The sequence below is a fragment of the Pangasianodon hypophthalmus genome, chromosome 7 (genome assembly GCF_027358585.1).
Source record: "Pangasianodon hypophthalmus isolate fPanHyp1 chromosome 7, fPanHyp1.pri, whole genome shotgun sequence".
Classification (NCBI taxonomy): domain Eukaryota; kingdom Metazoa; phylum Chordata; class Actinopteri; order Siluriformes; family Pangasiidae; genus Pangasianodon; species Pangasianodon hypophthalmus.
This window is the reverse complement of record NC_069716.1, coordinates 30,391,716-30,409,673: the sequence shown is the minus strand read 5'-3', so window position 1 is coordinate 30,409,673 and position 17,958 is coordinate 30,391,716. Positions and strand designations below refer to the sequence as shown.

Below are 17,958 nucleotides of genomic sequence, written 5' to 3'. Positions count from 1 at the left end.
AGAGCCTATAAGAGTGTATTAACCATCTATAAAAACCTAACCATCTTTGAGTCTATAACTATCTACAACTGTCTATAGCAGTATAACAGTCTATAAGTTTTGCATGTTGAAAAGTTTGGACACCCTAGTAAGTCAATACTTAGTCTTTCTATTCTTGTTTAATGAAATTTCACCCACACTTCCTTGTAGAACATTTCTAGTTCTAAGAGATTTTTGGACCATCTTGTATGCACAGCATACAAAATATTATATATATATATATATATATATATATATATATATATATATATATATATATATATATATGTATAGATAGATAGATATAGATATATACACACACACACACACAGCTCATTATTGTTCTGCATGAACAGGTTCACACTCTCACCAACCTCCTGCAAAGTGTACTATTTACATAGATATATATACTGTATGTATACACATATATACCACTCACACACTATATACTGTATGTACGTATGTGTGTGTTTTTCATTGTGTAACCAACACTAAAGTGTTTTGTAATTGTTCTCTCTACCTGCCATGTGTGTTTTTGTGTTGAGGCGGTGTGAATACGGCCGGGGTGTCCTGACTAATCACACACACACATACACACACACACACACAGTTGCCATGTAAACAGTACGCACTGCAGGAGGTTCGTGAGAGTGTGAATGACGGCCTGCTCACATAGAACAATAACGAGAAACACGTCTGTGTGCTAATGTGTTATTTTGAGACGTGACAACTGAAGCTCCCTGTTCATGTTGATTAGAGACAGACAGAAACGGGAAAGAGAGTGTGCACGCAAGAGAGAGAGAGAGAGAGAGAGAGAGAGAGAGAGAGAGAAAGAAAGACAGACAGAGACAGAGAGAACACTAACACAGTTCTACATCAGGAACAGCCAGACAAATGAACAATCAGAACTCACCAAATTGCAACACTACAAAAACAAAACTACCCATCGAAATCACCCACTGGAACACCCAAACACAAGCACAGAGCAAAACGCAGTGCTATATTGCCCTAAATGGACAGTACACTGTAGCTGACTACCTGAGTGCCAACACAGAGCCATGCTGTGTGCAAAGAATAGACTCAGCGCACAGACACTGACCATCAAGACAGACTGCTATAAGTACAGACTCACCACACACACAATTTCCATCAAGACGGGCCGCTATAACTACAAACTCACTCACACACACACACACACACACACTGACCATTCATACCGGCCACTATAAGTACAAACTCACACACACACAGTGACCATCGAGACGGGCCGCTATAAGTAACCATGGCTCCCTACAGAGCAGAGAGTGCACAGAGTGCAGCAGTAATACAGTGGAGACAGAGCTGCACTTTCTAACGGAGTGTAACAAATTCAAACACACACACACACACAGCCCTGTTTGTCTTCTGTTTGGTTTTTATATGACTTCTTTAAAATTGCCACTATTTGTACTAACACTTCATTTCTATCCTCTCACCTCCATGTTTCCATACGGACACTCAGTGTTATAACTAATATGTTTGTTGATAACAGTAATAGCCAAGATACCAATAAAGCTTGTTGATCTGAAATTTTTGTGTGTGTGTGTGTGTGTGTGTGTGTGTGTGTGTGTGTGAGAGAGAGAGAGAAAGAGAGAGAGAGAGAGAGAGAGAGAGAGAGAGAGAGAGAGAGAGAGAGAGAGAGAGAGAGAGAGAGAGAGAGTGAGTGTGTGTGTGTGAGAGAGAGAGAAATATTGACTCAAATTCATGGTTTAGTTTTATGGCTCGTATTCAGAGAAGAGTTCAGAAGATCATGAGTTCGAATCCCAGCACCACCAAGCTGCCACTGCTGGGCCCTGGATAAGGGCACCTGCTAAATGCTGTATATGTAATAAAAAAGATCCTAGATTCTTATTTAACACCGTAGCAAAATTAACTAGGAATAAGACCACCACAGTAGCATGCACACCCTCAATATGTAGTAGCAATGACCTCATGAATTTTGACAAAATTGAAAATATCAGGCAAAAAATTCAGACTATAAATTTGATAACTAACCCTGTACATAACAATATAACTATATCAGATCAGCGAATAGAATGTTTACTCCCCTTCGAAAGACCAAACTAATTTCACTAATTTCCTCATCAAAATCATCAACTTGTGTACTAGATCCCTTACCTACATTTTTCTTCAAACAGATAATTCCAGAAACAATCAAACCTATTTTAAAGATAATCAATTCTTCCCTTAGCATTGGCTACATACCTAAATCTTTTAAACTAGCAGTTATCAAATCTCTAATTAAAAAACCTGACCTTGACCCCTGTCAGCTGTCTAACTATAGCAGCTGTGCTCATATTTACATAGGAATAACATTCATGAAATGTATCAGTCAGGACTTAGGCCTCATCATAGCACAGAGACAGCGCTGGTTAAAGTGGTAAATGACCTACTACTGGCCTCTGATCAGGGTTGTGTCTCCTTGCTTGTGCTGCTTGACCTTAGTGCAGCTTTTGATACCATTGATCATGCTATTCTCCTCGATAGACTAGAAAGGCGTTAAGGTAACAGCCTTCTCCTGGTTCGGGTCTTATCTGACTGATCATTATCAGTTTATAGATATAAATGGTGGCTTCTCTATGCATACTAAGGTAAAATCATTATGGGGTATGAAGTGTGGAATCATGTGAAGAAATAAAAATTTATAAGCATTTTAGCATAAGGCTGCAACATAACAAAATGTGAAAAAATGAAAGCATCTGAATACTTTCTGAATGCAATGTAGTTCATGCTTTTCTTATCTCTAAGTTGGATTAATGCCTTACTGTCTGGATGTTCCAGTAGGAGCATAAACAAGCTCCAGTTAGTCCAGAATGCAGCAGCGAGAGTCCTTATGACCCCCACCATTTCACATTGATTATAAAATACTTTTGCTATGAAGTACTATTGAGCCATAAAGCAATAGGTGCAATAGTCTCATGCTGCAGTACCTGATTGAACTTCTGGTCTGTTATGATCTGCCACACCTACATTGATCAAAAGGCGCAGGCTCTTTGTTGGTATCTTGAATAGTGAAGGCTACAGCTGGGGTAGAGCTTTCTCTTACAAAGCCCCAAAGTTATGGAACACCCTTCCAATTAGTGTTCGGGGGTCAGACATAGTCTCAGTGTTTAAGTCTAGGCTGAAAACATATTTGTTTAGTCAAACCTTTTGTGAATAGTTTTTTCTTAGGTAAAGGAGCAGGTCTGTAGGATTCATGGACATAGAGTGTTGTGATGAACTGGGATGTTTGGATTTTCTACTTTGTGCCTTTTTATAGTTTATTATATCTGCCTGTATGTAAGAGCTAAATGACACACAGCAGATACACAGAGATGCATACACATGCACACTCACACACTACTTAGGTTGTGTATCATAATATCTTGCCTCTGACAACATCCAGAGATGTTCTGCACTTTTTTTTCCAAAAACCACTTCCTGTATCTCTGCACAGATTTCTACTTATCCACACAAAGATCACATCAAACTTATGAAAATTTAGTGTAATTAAACCTGAGCCTGAAAAATCTGAAAGAGAGAAAGACAGAGAGAGAGGGGAGAGACAGACAGAGAGAGATAGAGAGAGACAGAGAGAGAGCAAGAAAAAGGTTACTGGTCACACATTAATGACTAAAATTAACCCCAATCAAATTATAAATGACCAAAAAGAGAAATACATCACCCACTGGAAAGAAATAACCAAATCACAAAACTTCAACGTTGTCTGGCCCTTAAACATACACCACAGCTCCATATCTCACTACTCTCTGAGACAGGAAGCTCAGAAAAGCCCTAAGAGGATGTAGGAACTCAGTGAACACAGCCTGGCCATAAAAAGGGACCACTACAGAAAGACCTGGCTGCCCAGAGACGAGCGGCTGTGCTCTCACTGTCACATGGGAGAGGTGGAGATAGAGCTACACTTCCTAACACACTTTTCTATATTGACTACAAGCAGAAATACATTTTGCCAGTGCACTTACACTAATAAACTCTTGTATATACTGGGGGTGAAAAGTGAAATAATTTTACCAGCAGCCAAATTTGTGGCATGCTGCCATTATCTTAGGGGCAACCCATGAGACAAAAATTACAAATATTTGTATTTTTAAAGAGATTATTTCCCTGTTATTCTTTGTTATATGTCACTACTACCTGTTTGATAAATATTATTTTCTTCCTCTCTCTTTGTATTTCATATTATTATATTAACCTTGTATTAACCTTAAATTGTTCCTGTGATATCTGCTTTGGCAATAATGTACCTATATATAATCAAAAAAAACTTTGTGCTAATAAAGCATTGTTGAACCTGAACCTGAACTTGAGAGAGAGAGAGAGAGAGAGAGAGAGAGAAGGATAGGCTGGTGAGGGAACGACTGTTTATCATGGCTAAAACATAAGTGATAGTGGGAACTAACTTGTCTCTCAGATGTTCCACATGATACATGAAAAAGAAAGAATGATAGACAAATAGAATAAAGAGAAACAGAGAATGACATGGTGATAATAAGAACACCCAAACAAAATCACAGTCCACAGTGAATGCTATAACTATTATTACTGTTCATGTTTAAGGGACATCTTAGTGTTAGTGTTAAAGGAACATCAATAGTTCATCATCTCAGAAATGTTGCTTAGCTAAGATGTCACTACATGATGCAGAAAAACTAGTTCATGCTTTTGTTACCTTTTGGTTGGATTATTGTAATGCCTTACTGTCTGGATGCTCCAATAGGAGCATAAACAAGCTCCAGTTAGTCCAGAATGCAGCAGCCATAGTTCTTACTATAACCAGAAAATTTGATCACATCACCCCTATCTTATCCACACTGCATTGGCTCCCAATCAAATTTTGTATTGATTATAAAATACTACTAATGACTTATAAAGCACTGAATAGTCTGAATTTTTGGTCTTTAATGATCTGCTACTCCTGCTTTGACCAAAAGATGTAGGCTCTTTATTAGTACCTAGAATGATGAAGAGTACAGCAGAGAGCAGAGAGTTTTGGTAAACTGGAATGGCTGGATGCTGTCACCTTCACGGTCAGTAAACCTGAGTGAATGTGTGAGACTGGGGGTTTACCACTTTATGTCTCTGGTGCTCATAAAACTTAAGTCTCTTAAGACTCTGATGCTCTGAAGATCATTTCAACATGCTCAATACTGTTTGACTCTATAGCATATAGTTGTGGATGAGTAATGATTTATAATCGCATTATTTGGTGTCACCAAGAAGAGGATGGGTTCCCTTTTGAGACTGGTTCCTCTGAAGGTTTCTATCTCATGTCGTCTCAGAGTTTTTCCTTGCCACTCTTGCTTCTGGCTTGCTCATTAAGAATCTAAATCTAAATCCATACGCGGATTTCTGTAAGACTGCTTTGTGACACTGTCCACTGTTAAAAGCACTATTCAATTCAATTCAATTCAATTTTATTTGTATAGCACTTTTAACAATGGACAATGTCACAAAGCAGTTTTACAAAAATACAAATTCATGATATAAATAAAATTGTATTGAATAAGTGCTAGTATTTGAAGGACTTCATTAGTGTTGGTGTTGGTGTTTAAGAGATGTCATTAATTTTAGTGTTTAAGGGATATAATTATATTAACTCTGACCTGGGGATGTCGTCATCAACGGTAACGCAGCCATACAGAAACACAAACACTCCCACCAGAGAGGCAGGAATCAGCATCTGAGTGTAAACTCCCAGCCAGGCAAAGTACAGACCGATCTTCTCCCCAAAGTACTTCCTGTAGGGAAAAGGGCAGATGGGTGTGGTTATGAATGGAACAGATGGGCGTGTCTGTGAGTGGGACAGATCAATGTGTCACGTAAAGTTGCATGAATATACAGTATATGCATATATGAATGCTAATAAATTACATTTTCCATACAGGGACTCAAAAACACACATTCCTATATAAATAATATAATAATATATAAATATAAAAATTATTTAATTACAATAATAATAACAATAATAATAATTATGTAATTAATTATACTTTATTACCTGATCAGGCCAATGGGTTGGTATTTATAAAAAACACTGTAACTCGCCCACTCCTCATACAGCAGCTGAAATACACACACGCGCACACACACAAGTGCGCACACAGTAATTACAGAATATAAATTATTAGGTTCATTATTGTTAATATATTACATATTTTACTGTTAATGGCCTTGTAAAGTGTTTTATAAAAAAAATTGGTTGTGTGCTTTCTTGTGCTATATTTGTTTTTGTTTGTCTGTCCTGTTGCTGGTCAGCATTTTATGATTACATACACTAGAGACCCATCTGACATCAATGCCTTCTGACTTGCATTTGGATGTCTCATCTTTTGTGAGGTTTTTAACCATTCTGATCAGAGGAGCTGCAATTCTATGCAGAAAAATTAGATGCCGACATGAGGAGCAAGCAGGCGCACTGGTGCAGCCCAGATGCTGTGGCTTTTGTGTGTCAAAATACATCAAGGCATACATCTAGCTAAGCTCCATAAAGACTTTTCACTCTCTGCTCTTCTCTCTGTTTTACTGAAACGTGGCTCAATCCTTGCACTCCAGACAGCGTGCTGTACTGGCATTTCACCTCCATAGAGTGCATCATGACACAGAGCTGTCCTTGAATTGGCATTTGATGCTCTGATCACTCCCAGACCCATCTTATTCCAACCTACGGCCAGAAACTAAAATCTGCTAAGCCTGTAGTCAGCACAAGCAATAAAAGGACCAGGGCGAGGACAGGCTACAGACTTGTTTTGACTGCACCGGCTGGACTGCAGACAAACGGGACTCTGTAAACTTAGACACAGAATGCACTGAGTAGGGGAATTAGAACAGCCAATAGAACCTTCTCTGAAAAGCTGAAGGAGAAATTCTCAGTCATGGATCCTGCATCAGTGTGGAAGGGCCTTCAGTGTATCCCCAACTGCAATAAATCATACCTCCAACTATAACTGGCCATTGGCCTGTACAATTTCTACAGCAGATTTGTAAAGACCAGGCCCTCTCCCCCTGACCACTCCTTCCCTCCAGCAGGTGCTTCAGATCAATGTGCTTCAGATCAATGCGCGTCTAAACCACCAGACACCGGAAAAGCTTCTTTCATGTGATCAGACTTAACTGACTCACAAAAATGATGACTATGTCACTCACAGTGCAGGAGATGTATATAGCATCCACTTCATAGCACGTGTTATATTGCAGTGTTGTCCTTGTCTCTATTTTTATGTGACTCTAATGTTTAATGTCTGTAAGGACAGTGGGGGTTAAAGTGAGGGTTAAAGTGGGGGTTAAGTAACTGAGTCAAATTCCTTGTATATACTAGTGTACTTGGCCAACAAAGTACAATTATGATTCTAAATAATAAAATACACAACACAACACAACCCATGTCAATATTATTCAGTATTATTCATTAATCTATAATCTATAATAATCAATACATCAAGATTCACTGATAATAATGCACTAATATTATAATATTATAATATTATAATTATAATATTATAATTAATATAATGTCTAATCTAGGAAATATAAATAATTTAGGGAATTAATAGCAATAAATGTGTGTTTTCATTACTCACCTTCCTGTCATTTGGTTGTGCATTTTCTCCATCTACATCACCCTGCAAGGAAAAACACACTGAATCATGAACCTTATACACACACACATATTATTAACTAATCAAACTAAGGTTTGCCTTGTCTGTTTTATCTGATTGTGTTAATGTCATTTGAGGTGTTTCTATATTAAAGTGTAAAATAGTGTGCGGAATCAATGCAAAATAGTTTAATTGATCACCTGCAGTGTGATTTACTGCTTCACAGTAACTGTGTGTTAATACCACTGAATTTCAGGGAATGAGTTTGTGAGCATTCAGAGACAAAATAATCCATTCTTTGAAACACACAGACACACACACACATACCACACAAGATATTTGTCAGATTAGGTGTTTGTGAATCAGACTCACGTCGTGTAGTGGATATGCAGCCAGATATGCACCGCTGCCCAAAAGACTCGTTATTCCTAATAAAAATCACAGTCACACTGATATTCATCACTCAGCCATTCCAGTAGTGAGGTAAACATTTTTAAACACAGCATTTAACAATAAAGCAGTGTTTATGGCACAGTCTAAATGACGACCAGACACTCTCACCCATACTGAACTGCGACTTTGTGCATTTTGTCCTCTTCAAAACCTCAAACACCTGCAATAAAGCAGATAAAAATAAAGAAAACATAAGTTAAAAAAAAATTCATTTTACTCATTAAATATTTTTGACAGTAGAAGAGAGCAAGATGGCAAAAGCTCAACACTTAAAGACATTTTCATGATGCAATAATTACATATTTGTTTTTGCTGAGTTTTACTCAAAAAGATGTTAATAATATATCAGATGTTAATATCACAGTGTCACATTGTTTTATGCTGTATAATAAACATAACCATTTAAACTGTATAAATATCACATTACATAAATGGGAGAGTTTGGAATAAAAAATTCAGTTAAATGTCTAACTATAAAACACGATTAGCATTGTGAACATGTTAAAAACAGACAGTTCGCTTTGTTTCAGTGTTCAAAAGTTTTAGAATGCCTTCGATACAAATTATATAATTATAAATGTTAAGACAATGATTTCTTTTGTGCATTTTTTTCTATTAAATGTCATATTTGTTCTCATTTCTCTACCTGTATCTATGAGCAGCTCCACATCATCCTAGTGGAATTAGTCACCTTCAGAGTTGGATTTATATGAATTTAATTTACACTGAATAAATCTGAATAAAATGAGTGTTGAATAAAATCTGCTTTAACAGTAGTATGTATAAATTATATTATTCTCGTCAGTAAATAACATTTAAGAGAAAACTTTTCCTGTTAAAACAGAGCAACAAAAATACAGCATTTTTGGATAGAAGACAATGATTGTACTTACTATTGAACTTCTTGTCTTGCTGTCAAAAAACGAATCCCTGTCCAACAAATCAAACCTGTAAAAAAGTCAAGTTACTTTTACTCTGCTTTTAAAACTGATCACATTAAACACATTATTAACTAATTTAAATTATTAAATTATGTACAGTGGGGTCCATAAGTATTTGGACAGTGAGACAAATTTTCATGATTTTGCCTCTGTACACCACCACAATGGATTTGAAGCAGTCAAGATGTGATTGAAGTGTAGACTCTCAGCTTTAATTCAAGGGTTTAACAAAAATATTGCATTAACCATTTAGGAATTACAGCCTTTTTTTGTTTTTTACACAGTCCCTCCATTTTCACAGGCTCAAAAGTAATCAGACAAACTAACAATCATAAAAATTAGGATTAATGACTGAAGTCTGTAACCCACATGTAATCCACATGACCAGATTCTGAGTTTCCTCTCGATGCTTTGCCAGGTCTTTACTGCAGCCTCCTTCAGTTGCTGCTTGTTTCTTTCTGCATTCAGTTTTGTCTTCAGTAAGTGAAAAGCAGCTCAGTTGGGTCGAGGTCAGGTGACTGACTCAGCCATTTAAGAACATTCTATTTCTTTGCCTTAAGAAGCTCTTTGGTTGCTTTTGCAGTAAGTTTTGGGTCATTATCCATCTGTGCTGTGAAACACCATCCTATCAGTTTTGCAGCATTTCAGTGAATCTGAGCAGAAAGTATAGCTCTATACCCTTCAGAATTCATCCTTCTACTTCTATCAGCAGTCACATCATCAATAGGCCAGCAGACTCACAAAAAGGAGCCATGGGAGGCAAATCAAATGGTTCACAGCAGCTCAGTTAAACATGCTGATTTACCAAGTAGCAATGTGCTCGAGTTTTAAAAGCCTGTAAATTGCCAAAAGACGCGCACCCAACAACATCAGGAGAAAGTATCTATCAACCTGATGGGTCCTGGCCCTTAGTGGGCTGTTGGGACACTCCCTCTAGGGGTAGGCATGAGGTATATGGGGTTGGGGGCAATGCCTTCAAGTCTAGGGGCAATGGCCTAAGGCTACGTTTACACGACAACAATGTAGTCAAAAACTGAAAAGTTTTTCTCTTTCGTTTTCAAAAAGTTTCACGTATACACGACAACGTTTTCAAAACGATTTGCATTTACACATATCCGCGATAACGGCCAAAAACGCTGTATTACGTATGCCAGGCCAGTAGTTGGCGCTGTCACCTTGTTAGTTGGATGTAATATTGGTGAAGTAAATCCACACTTTGCTGAAGAAGCATTAGCAAACTCTTGAGCAGCAACAACACTACCATGTTCTCCACCATTGTTGTGTATGTTTGTTCGCGCTTGCCTTTACAACAGACACGTACTGCGCATGTCTACATACCGAACACGTACTACGCACACGCATGACGTCACCATTCCCGTATTAGGTGTTTACATGGAGACGATAACGTCGGCGTTTTCAAAAACTTGCACTTTAAAATCCGTTTTTAAAAATATGCGTTTTCAGTCCCCAAAACACCGTTGTCTTCTAAGCGAACAGGCAAAACACATAAAAAGTTTCCCGTTTTTGGCTGAAAACATTGTCGTGTAAACAGCCCCAGAGTGCATCTTATAGAGAGCAGACAGAGGCATTGCCCCCACCCCCATATACCTCATATATACCCCTAGAAGGAGTGTCCCAACAGCCCACTAAGGGCCAGGAAGGCTTTGCATAAAATAACTCTCTTGTGAAGGACCTATGATTTCAACTGCTTTCCTTTGGATGTTATCCAGAGTTGCCATACTGCGGAGGCACCTATCCAAGAAAGTGATGCATATTCCATTTACATTTACATTTTACATTTATGGCGTTTGGCAGACGCCCTTATCCAGAGCGACTTACAATAGTGCTTTGAAGTCTATCAAAAGTACATTCTGATATTGGCTCGCTAGGTCACAAACTAGGAATACCATCAGTCCAAAACTCTGTTGGAGAGGTGATTTATTTATTTATTTTTTTTTTTTTTTTGTGAAAGTGCTAATTTAAGTATTTTATGAAGAGGTACGTCTTTAGACATCGTTTGAAGACTGCCAGTGACTCAGCTGTTCAGACATCTAGGGGAAGTTCATTCCACCACCTTGGTGCCAGAACAGAGAAGAGTCTCGATGCATGCCTTCCTTGTACCCTGAGAGATGGAGGGATCAGTCGAGCAGTGCTAGAGGATCGGAGGGAGCGTGGTGGCGCTCGAGGTGTGATAAGTGCTTTGAGATAAGTGGATGCTGGTCCGTTTTATTCCGTTTATTCCATTTTATTCTGTTACTATTCCATGATACTCTGAACCTGTGATTTGTATACACATACTCTCCCAGGAATATCTAGTTTATTGCTGACCTTTCTAAGGGCAACAAGCTTTTGCCTAGCCTTGTTTATGATGTTTGAAATGTGCCTATCCCATCGTAGATTGCTGTCAAGTGTAAGCCCCAGGACATCTAGGTGATAATGAAGAGTTAGCTGACATCTTCCAAGGAAGAGACTGACTCAGGCCAGGCTGCAGGACGAAATGACTGAGGGGGCAAGAGAAAGTGTCAAGGGGGCTCAACTTTACACCAACAATATCCACAGATTTTTGAATGCAACACTCCCTAATACACTCCCTGTGCAAATGCAACACAATAAAGATGTCACAAGAGTAACCTGACAGTAACCAGGCAAACGAACTAACAAGGTTTCTGCTTCTATGCACAGTGTAATGATAGACATCCTACCTTTTTAGAAGAGCTGCAATCTCCTTGATTTCGCATTGAATCTCCTGAGTAACTGGCCTTGCCATTCTCTCTCCTTGAATTTTGCTGTTAGATCACATTCAAATGCAGTTGGATGAGCTGTGCTTTCCTCTGGTGTGACATGCTCCATCTGCGCTGAGTGAACACAGTAGTGACGGTGGAAAAAGAGTTTTCACAGGTGGCCGTGGATGCCCCAAAAGTTGTGTCTCAGCACAGTGTAAACCGCTTGCATTTGCAGCTAGAGTCCCCGAGACTTGCTGCAGTTCATCAAGAAGGGTCCACATACCCGTGTTAGAATGAGCGATTTCAGTTCATACACAACTGTCGAGTGACAGCGAACTCAGCATCCGTTTTGGTTAGGTACAAGAAAGTCATTGCTCCCAGGGTCGAGGGCACACAGTGCCTGGACCAACTGGCTGTTGTGTTCAGTGAACCAAGCTGACATTTCTCCAATGACAGTATCCAAAATGCTAAAGAAAATCTTTTACATTCTGTCTCAGAATGTAATCCAGATGTGATCCAAAATGCAAAAAACACAGCTGCATTTTGATGGCTGTCATCTTTGTCAGGCTTACTCTCACTTTTAGTGTCCCTTTTCACATCAGAAACATGATGTAAATCTTTTCTTATTTCCATTCTCTAATGATGATACTTCACGCACATAATATAGCTTAAACAAACTGAACTGATATCATGTTATTTGTATGCATACCATACCACAATTGAATGTCAAAACCATGCCCCATAACAGTAATTTAAATTTAAAAGGCTGTATGTTGTTCATGTGCCTTTTTTTACCCACCTCGTGAAATAAGGCAGCACACAGGTGACATAAGACGAGCAACTTTATCTGCATGTAAATGTAGCTTATGTAACCATGAATATAAAAATGAAACTGAGGGGGAGAAAACTATGGCTTTGCACTTGCTTGGTTCAAATGTTACCTTACATTTGTCAGCCCAGTCCTTCATCCTCTCTAAGTCAGCAATCAGACTTGTCTGTACCTGCTGTACGACTTTAGCAGATGTGATCGGTGCAAACATGGTAGAATCATCAGTATATAAGAATAGCTGGTTTTCATAAACCTTTAATATGTCATCAATGAAAACTGAGAATAGCAGAGGGCCTAGGATAGAGCCTTGGGGGACAGAAGCGTTAATTGACGTAGTGTTAGAACTCTGCCCTGAAATTGCTACACAAATGGATCTTCCAGAGAGGAAGCTGTTGATCCAGGTAAGGACCTTTGTTTGGATCCCCTTTGCCTTGAGTTTGGACAGTAAGCCATTATACTTTGTTAAAGGCTCCTTTGATGTCAAGGGCTACTACAACCACCTCTTCACCATTGTCAAGGTGTTGGGTTTCACTTCCGGGAGAGAATATTTAGGAGGTCACCCATACCGTGGGCTGGTCTGAATCCAAACTGCCTGCATGAGATCAGGTTGCTTTCCAGAGGGTTCTTCTGAAGCTGGTCATGCACAACTAATTCCATTACCTTAATAATGATACTAGGCAGTGAGATTGGCCGGTAATTTATGGGGTCCGATTTAGAATCTGGTTTGTGGACTGGTGTCATCTGTGCTACTTTCCATTGAGTTGAAAAATGGGTTGTCACACCTGAGGCAAGAGTTGAACAGGTGAAAGAATGGTGTTGCATGTTCTGCAGCTCACACTTTCAGGACTCTGGCAGGGATTTTGTCGAGTCCAGTGGCCTTATCTGGGTTCAGTCTCCGGAGCTTTTGCAAATTAGCTTTGGCCTAAACCTGATGGTAACCAGCATGGCCTCAGTTTCCTTTTCGAGAATTGGGGCATTAACAGCATTAGAAGACCGTTTTCATTTTTCAGCAAAGGTTCTGCAGAAGACTTCCAACTTGTCCTTGGCAGTGATGCACACTATTGTTTCACTCCATTACAGGGATGTCGTTTTGGCTGGACCTCCCACTTAGGCTGGGTACAATCTGCCACCACTTTTTGCTGGTAATGTTGCTGTCTCTAAGTTGGTCTTTCAGTTTTCTATTGTAGTTGATTCCAGCAAGCTTCTCAGCACTAATGTAGTCACGCCTGGCTTGTTCAAACTTTTTTTGCTGGCCGTGGACCCATCCTTCTGGTTGAAGAGTCGAAGTTTCCTTCTGGCTGCAGTTGATATCATACCAAGCTTTGTTGCTGGGCTTCTTGATGATTGCTTTTCATGGAATGAAGAGGTCCATAGCCTCCAGGATTGTAAGTGTGACAATACTGCAAACATTCTCTGGGTCCATCTGGTTACATATATTCGACCAGTTGACTGAGGAAAGATGAACTTTTAGACCCCAGAAATCAGCCTTGGCATAGCTCCAACCTTTCCTGTGGTATTTTATGTCATGTTGAAAAGGAGTGTCTAGGGTTATCGTCTCTGGATTGTGATCACATGTACCCAGGCTGGCAGAGACTGTAGCTTTTTGCAGGAAGGTCTATAAGAGCTAGAGCAAGTATCTGGTCTCCTCTGGTTGGCTCTGTGATGACCTGTTGAAGGCAAAGACTGCCAGACATCTGCAAGGCCAATTCCATCCAAGCAGTAAACAGCAATACCTCCACCAGATTTATCCTCACGGTCTCATCTGGAATCCTAGCATCCAGGAAGGGTTCAACAGCATTCACAACAGTTGGTTTCTCTTCTTGACAAAAGTTGCTGTTTGCCAATGTTTGATCACAGGCCACGGATGTTTACCTATAATATTCGCAGATCCTTTACTCATAATCTATTTTCATGCATTGGACATTTTCATTTATGACAGTCCATTCGAGGCTTCTTTTTAGATTTTTCAGCATGTTGGAAGGGAACCAAAGGGTTGTTAGCCCATGGGTCTCTTGCACACCTGATCGGTGTGGTGGAGGCACACGCTAGATATGACCTGATCTGAAAGCATCGATTGACTCATAACAGTTCGGCCTCTTTGCGCAATTGGAAAAATAAACTTGGTCAAGGGTGATCAGCCCTGAGTTGTGCCCCTCACTACCCCGCCTCCACCAGGTTTGATAGATGATGTGTTATGCTTTGGATCATGTGACCTTTCTTTCCTTCTCCATACTCTTCTCTTCCCATCATTCTGGTACAAGTTAATCTTGGTTTAAACCTGTCCAGGGAATCTTATTTCAGAACTGGGCAGGCTTTTTACACGTTTTCTAGCAAAGTCTAATCTGGCCTTTCTGTTCCTGAGTGTTACCAGTGGTATGTATCTTGATGTAAACCCTCTGTATTTACATTTATGAAGGTGTTTCTTGATTGTAGACTTTGACAATGATACGCCTGTCTCTTTTAGAGTGTTCTTGATTTGGCTAGATGTTGTGAAGGGTTTTTTTTCTTCACCAAGGAAAGAATTCTGTGATCATCCATTTAATTGTTTTCCATGCTCGTCCAGGCATTTTGGTATGCTGTCAAAGCTAGTCTTGACAGAGTCCCTGCTTGCACTGTGCAAACAATGTACATTGTCCTAAACCATCACATGACAATAAGCATACCTAATAATCTGTGTTTCTCTCTCTCTCTTCTCTCCCTCTCTATCTATCTCTCTGTCAAGGTACATATGTTACTCCTGAGATATCAGTGATCCTGGTCCCTTCTGCTCTCTGAACCTGCCTGATCCACTCTGATGCCCCACTTCTGGTTGGAGTTCTCATCTCATGGAAACCACTCACTGCTGCTGAGGATAGCCCCACATGGACAGCCTAAAGATCAATGAGATTACTGTGGATGGTACCATTTAGTAACCATGTAGATGGCTTTGGACTGCAATTGCTAAGATTGCTTTCGGACTGGAATTGCCACAGTTTTGCAGTCAAGTTTCCATCAGTGATAACTTCAACAAAATAGACTAATGAATTTGCTGGTTACACAATTGCACATTTGACCAGATAGTACACAGTTATAGAAGGGAATTATTTGCAATGGCACTATCCGGTGACACCCAGATGACGATGAGTTCCCTTTTGAGTCTGGTTCCTCTCAAGGTTTCTTCCTCATATCGTTTCAGGGAGTTTTTCCTCACCACCGTCACCTCTGGCTCGCTCATTAGGGATAAACTTATAAATGTATAAATTTAAAATTTATATTCTTAATTTATATTTTTCTGTAAATTTGTTTTGTGACAATGTCCACTGTTAGTGCTATACAAATAAAAAAAAACTGATGTTGCTGAGCTTGCCAATGCATTCCTTCTTTTTAAGAATGTACCAGAATGTTGATTTGGCCACTCCTAAATTTTCTGCTAGTTTCTGATAGGTCTGTTTTGTTTTTTGAGCTTATTGATGGCCTCCTTCTTGTGCATCAACACCTGTTTGGACCGCATAATGGGGTTCCCATGAACAGCTATCAAATGCAAATTCAACATTTGGAACTCCAACTTATCTCCTTAATTTGTCATGATATAATGAGGAAACAGGCCACAGTGGCCATGAAACCGCTTAAAATGTCAACTGTCCAATTACTTTTGAGCCTGTTAAAATGGAGGGACTCTGTATAAAAATGACTGTAGTTCCTAAACTGTTAATCCAATATTTTGTTAAACCCCTTGAATTAAAGCTGAAAGTCTACACTTCAATCACATCTTGATTGCTTCTTTTCAAATCCATTGTGGCGGTGTACAGAGGCAAAATTACGAAAATTGTGTCACTGTCCAAATACTTATGGACCCGACTGTACATAATGTAATAATTTAAATTCGTTAATAATGTACTGTACCAGACAGAGACATGAGGAACTGAAAATGTCTCTAAAATTCAGTGGTGAAACAGCAGACTGACAGATAATGGGGAAATCTGCCTCACAAGATTTAATCCTGTTTTGGTTAAGTGACGTGTGAAGATTGTTGCTCTGATAAAGCAGACGTGTAATCATGTGTTTAAAGTTTCACTTACAGGTGCTGTTTCTCTCTGGAGAACGGGTATGAGAGGTGCTTCACGTTCTCTATCCGGTTCTCCTCCACGTTCGGGTGCAGAGGATCCGTCATTTTATAAATGAACGCGTTGATTTTCTCCATGACGCTTCCGCTATGCTTCACCTCATACACCTTAAACACAGTTTAAAACTTTATCTGCTCAGCATGGGTTTTCTGATAGAACTGTGTTTAGGAACCATCATATTACAGATAATGAAAGAACAAAGGAGTAATAAAGTGATGTGACATTATTATAAAAATACAGGAGAGTCTCATAAAAAAAAAAAAAAGTTACTTTTTTTGTCGGCATCTTCAGCTTCATGAACTCTGCTTCTCGACAAAGAACATGCCACGGAGCATGAATCTTCACAAAGCCCACACCGGGGATCATAGTCTGAAATAGAACAATACAAAACCAACAATAAAACACTTCACTATAACAATCATTCAGAATCAAACCCAAACTCAGATTAATCTTTCTGATAGTTGATTGTAATTTATTTCATTTTAATGTGTATGTGGAAAATTTGTTAAAACACAAGACATTTGACACAGACAATTGATTATTTTGCGAGCTCTGTAATCTCTGCTGGTCACAGAGTTATTTCATGGCTCCAGTCATTTGAGTCTGTTCAGACAAAAAATTCATTCAGATTTGCTCAGTGATTTGTTCACTGATTCAATCAGTTGCACTTTTGGTTCCCTGAAACTGATGTGCTATTGATTTATTTCCAAAACAAACAGACAACAATTGATTTGAAAATTGCTAATAATCATGCTTATTATGTTATTTAAAATATGTTTATTTGTTTGAAGCATGAAAGAAAGGTTCAGCAGAGACAATTTAGAAAAGTTTAAATAAATTAATAGTTCTTGCATTATTTATTTACTGATTTTGTTCAGTGGCAGGCTCCTGTTGATGCGTAAAGCCCATCCCTATGAGGTGGAGTCAGTCAGTGTTTTGTCCATCAAGTGTATTTCTGGTTTGTAATATCAGCAGAGACCAGTGGTGGTGATGTTAGAAGGAAGGGCTAAGCTATCAATTATTAGCTTGTGTGTTATTACACACACACACACACACACACACACTTAAAGGCAGACAGGAAATCACATTAGCGATTTCTACATTTTTAAGCTCATAATGCTCTACTGACTTCATGCTGCATTTCCCCTGAATAGTAAATGTGGTAAACAGAAAAGCTGTAAAGCTTTCGTTCAAACCAAAAACAATAAACTTACATTTCTGTCATCTCTACTTTTGTGTAATCTGTTCTTT

The 17,958-nt window shown here is 39.0% G+C and overlaps 1 protein-coding gene across 2 annotated transcripts in view; it reads right to left on the bottom strand.

Annotated features, from left to right (window-relative positions):
- Positions 1-17,958, bottom strand: part of LOC113524735 (anoctamin-1) — a 60,519-nt gene that overhangs the window by 27,065 nt on the left and 15,496 nt on the right. For both annotated transcript variants that reach the window (XM_034305835.2, XM_053235383.1), the window contains exons 4-11: positions 16,978-17,076; positions 16,663-16,814; positions 9,005-9,059; positions 8,220-8,271; positions 8,031-8,086; positions 7,641-7,682; positions 6,062-6,126; positions 5,664-5,798 (exon numbers count right to left, since the gene is read on the bottom strand). In XM_034305835.2, the coding sequence (XP_034161726.2) occupies positions 5,664-5,798; positions 6,062-6,126; positions 7,641-7,682; positions 8,031-8,086; positions 8,220-8,271; positions 9,005-9,059; positions 16,663-16,814; positions 16,978-17,076 (656 nt within the window). The remainder of the gene's footprint in view (positions 1-5,663; positions 5,799-6,061; positions 6,127-7,640; positions 7,683-8,030; positions 8,087-8,219; positions 8,272-9,004; positions 9,060-16,662; positions 16,815-16,977; positions 17,077-17,958) is intronic.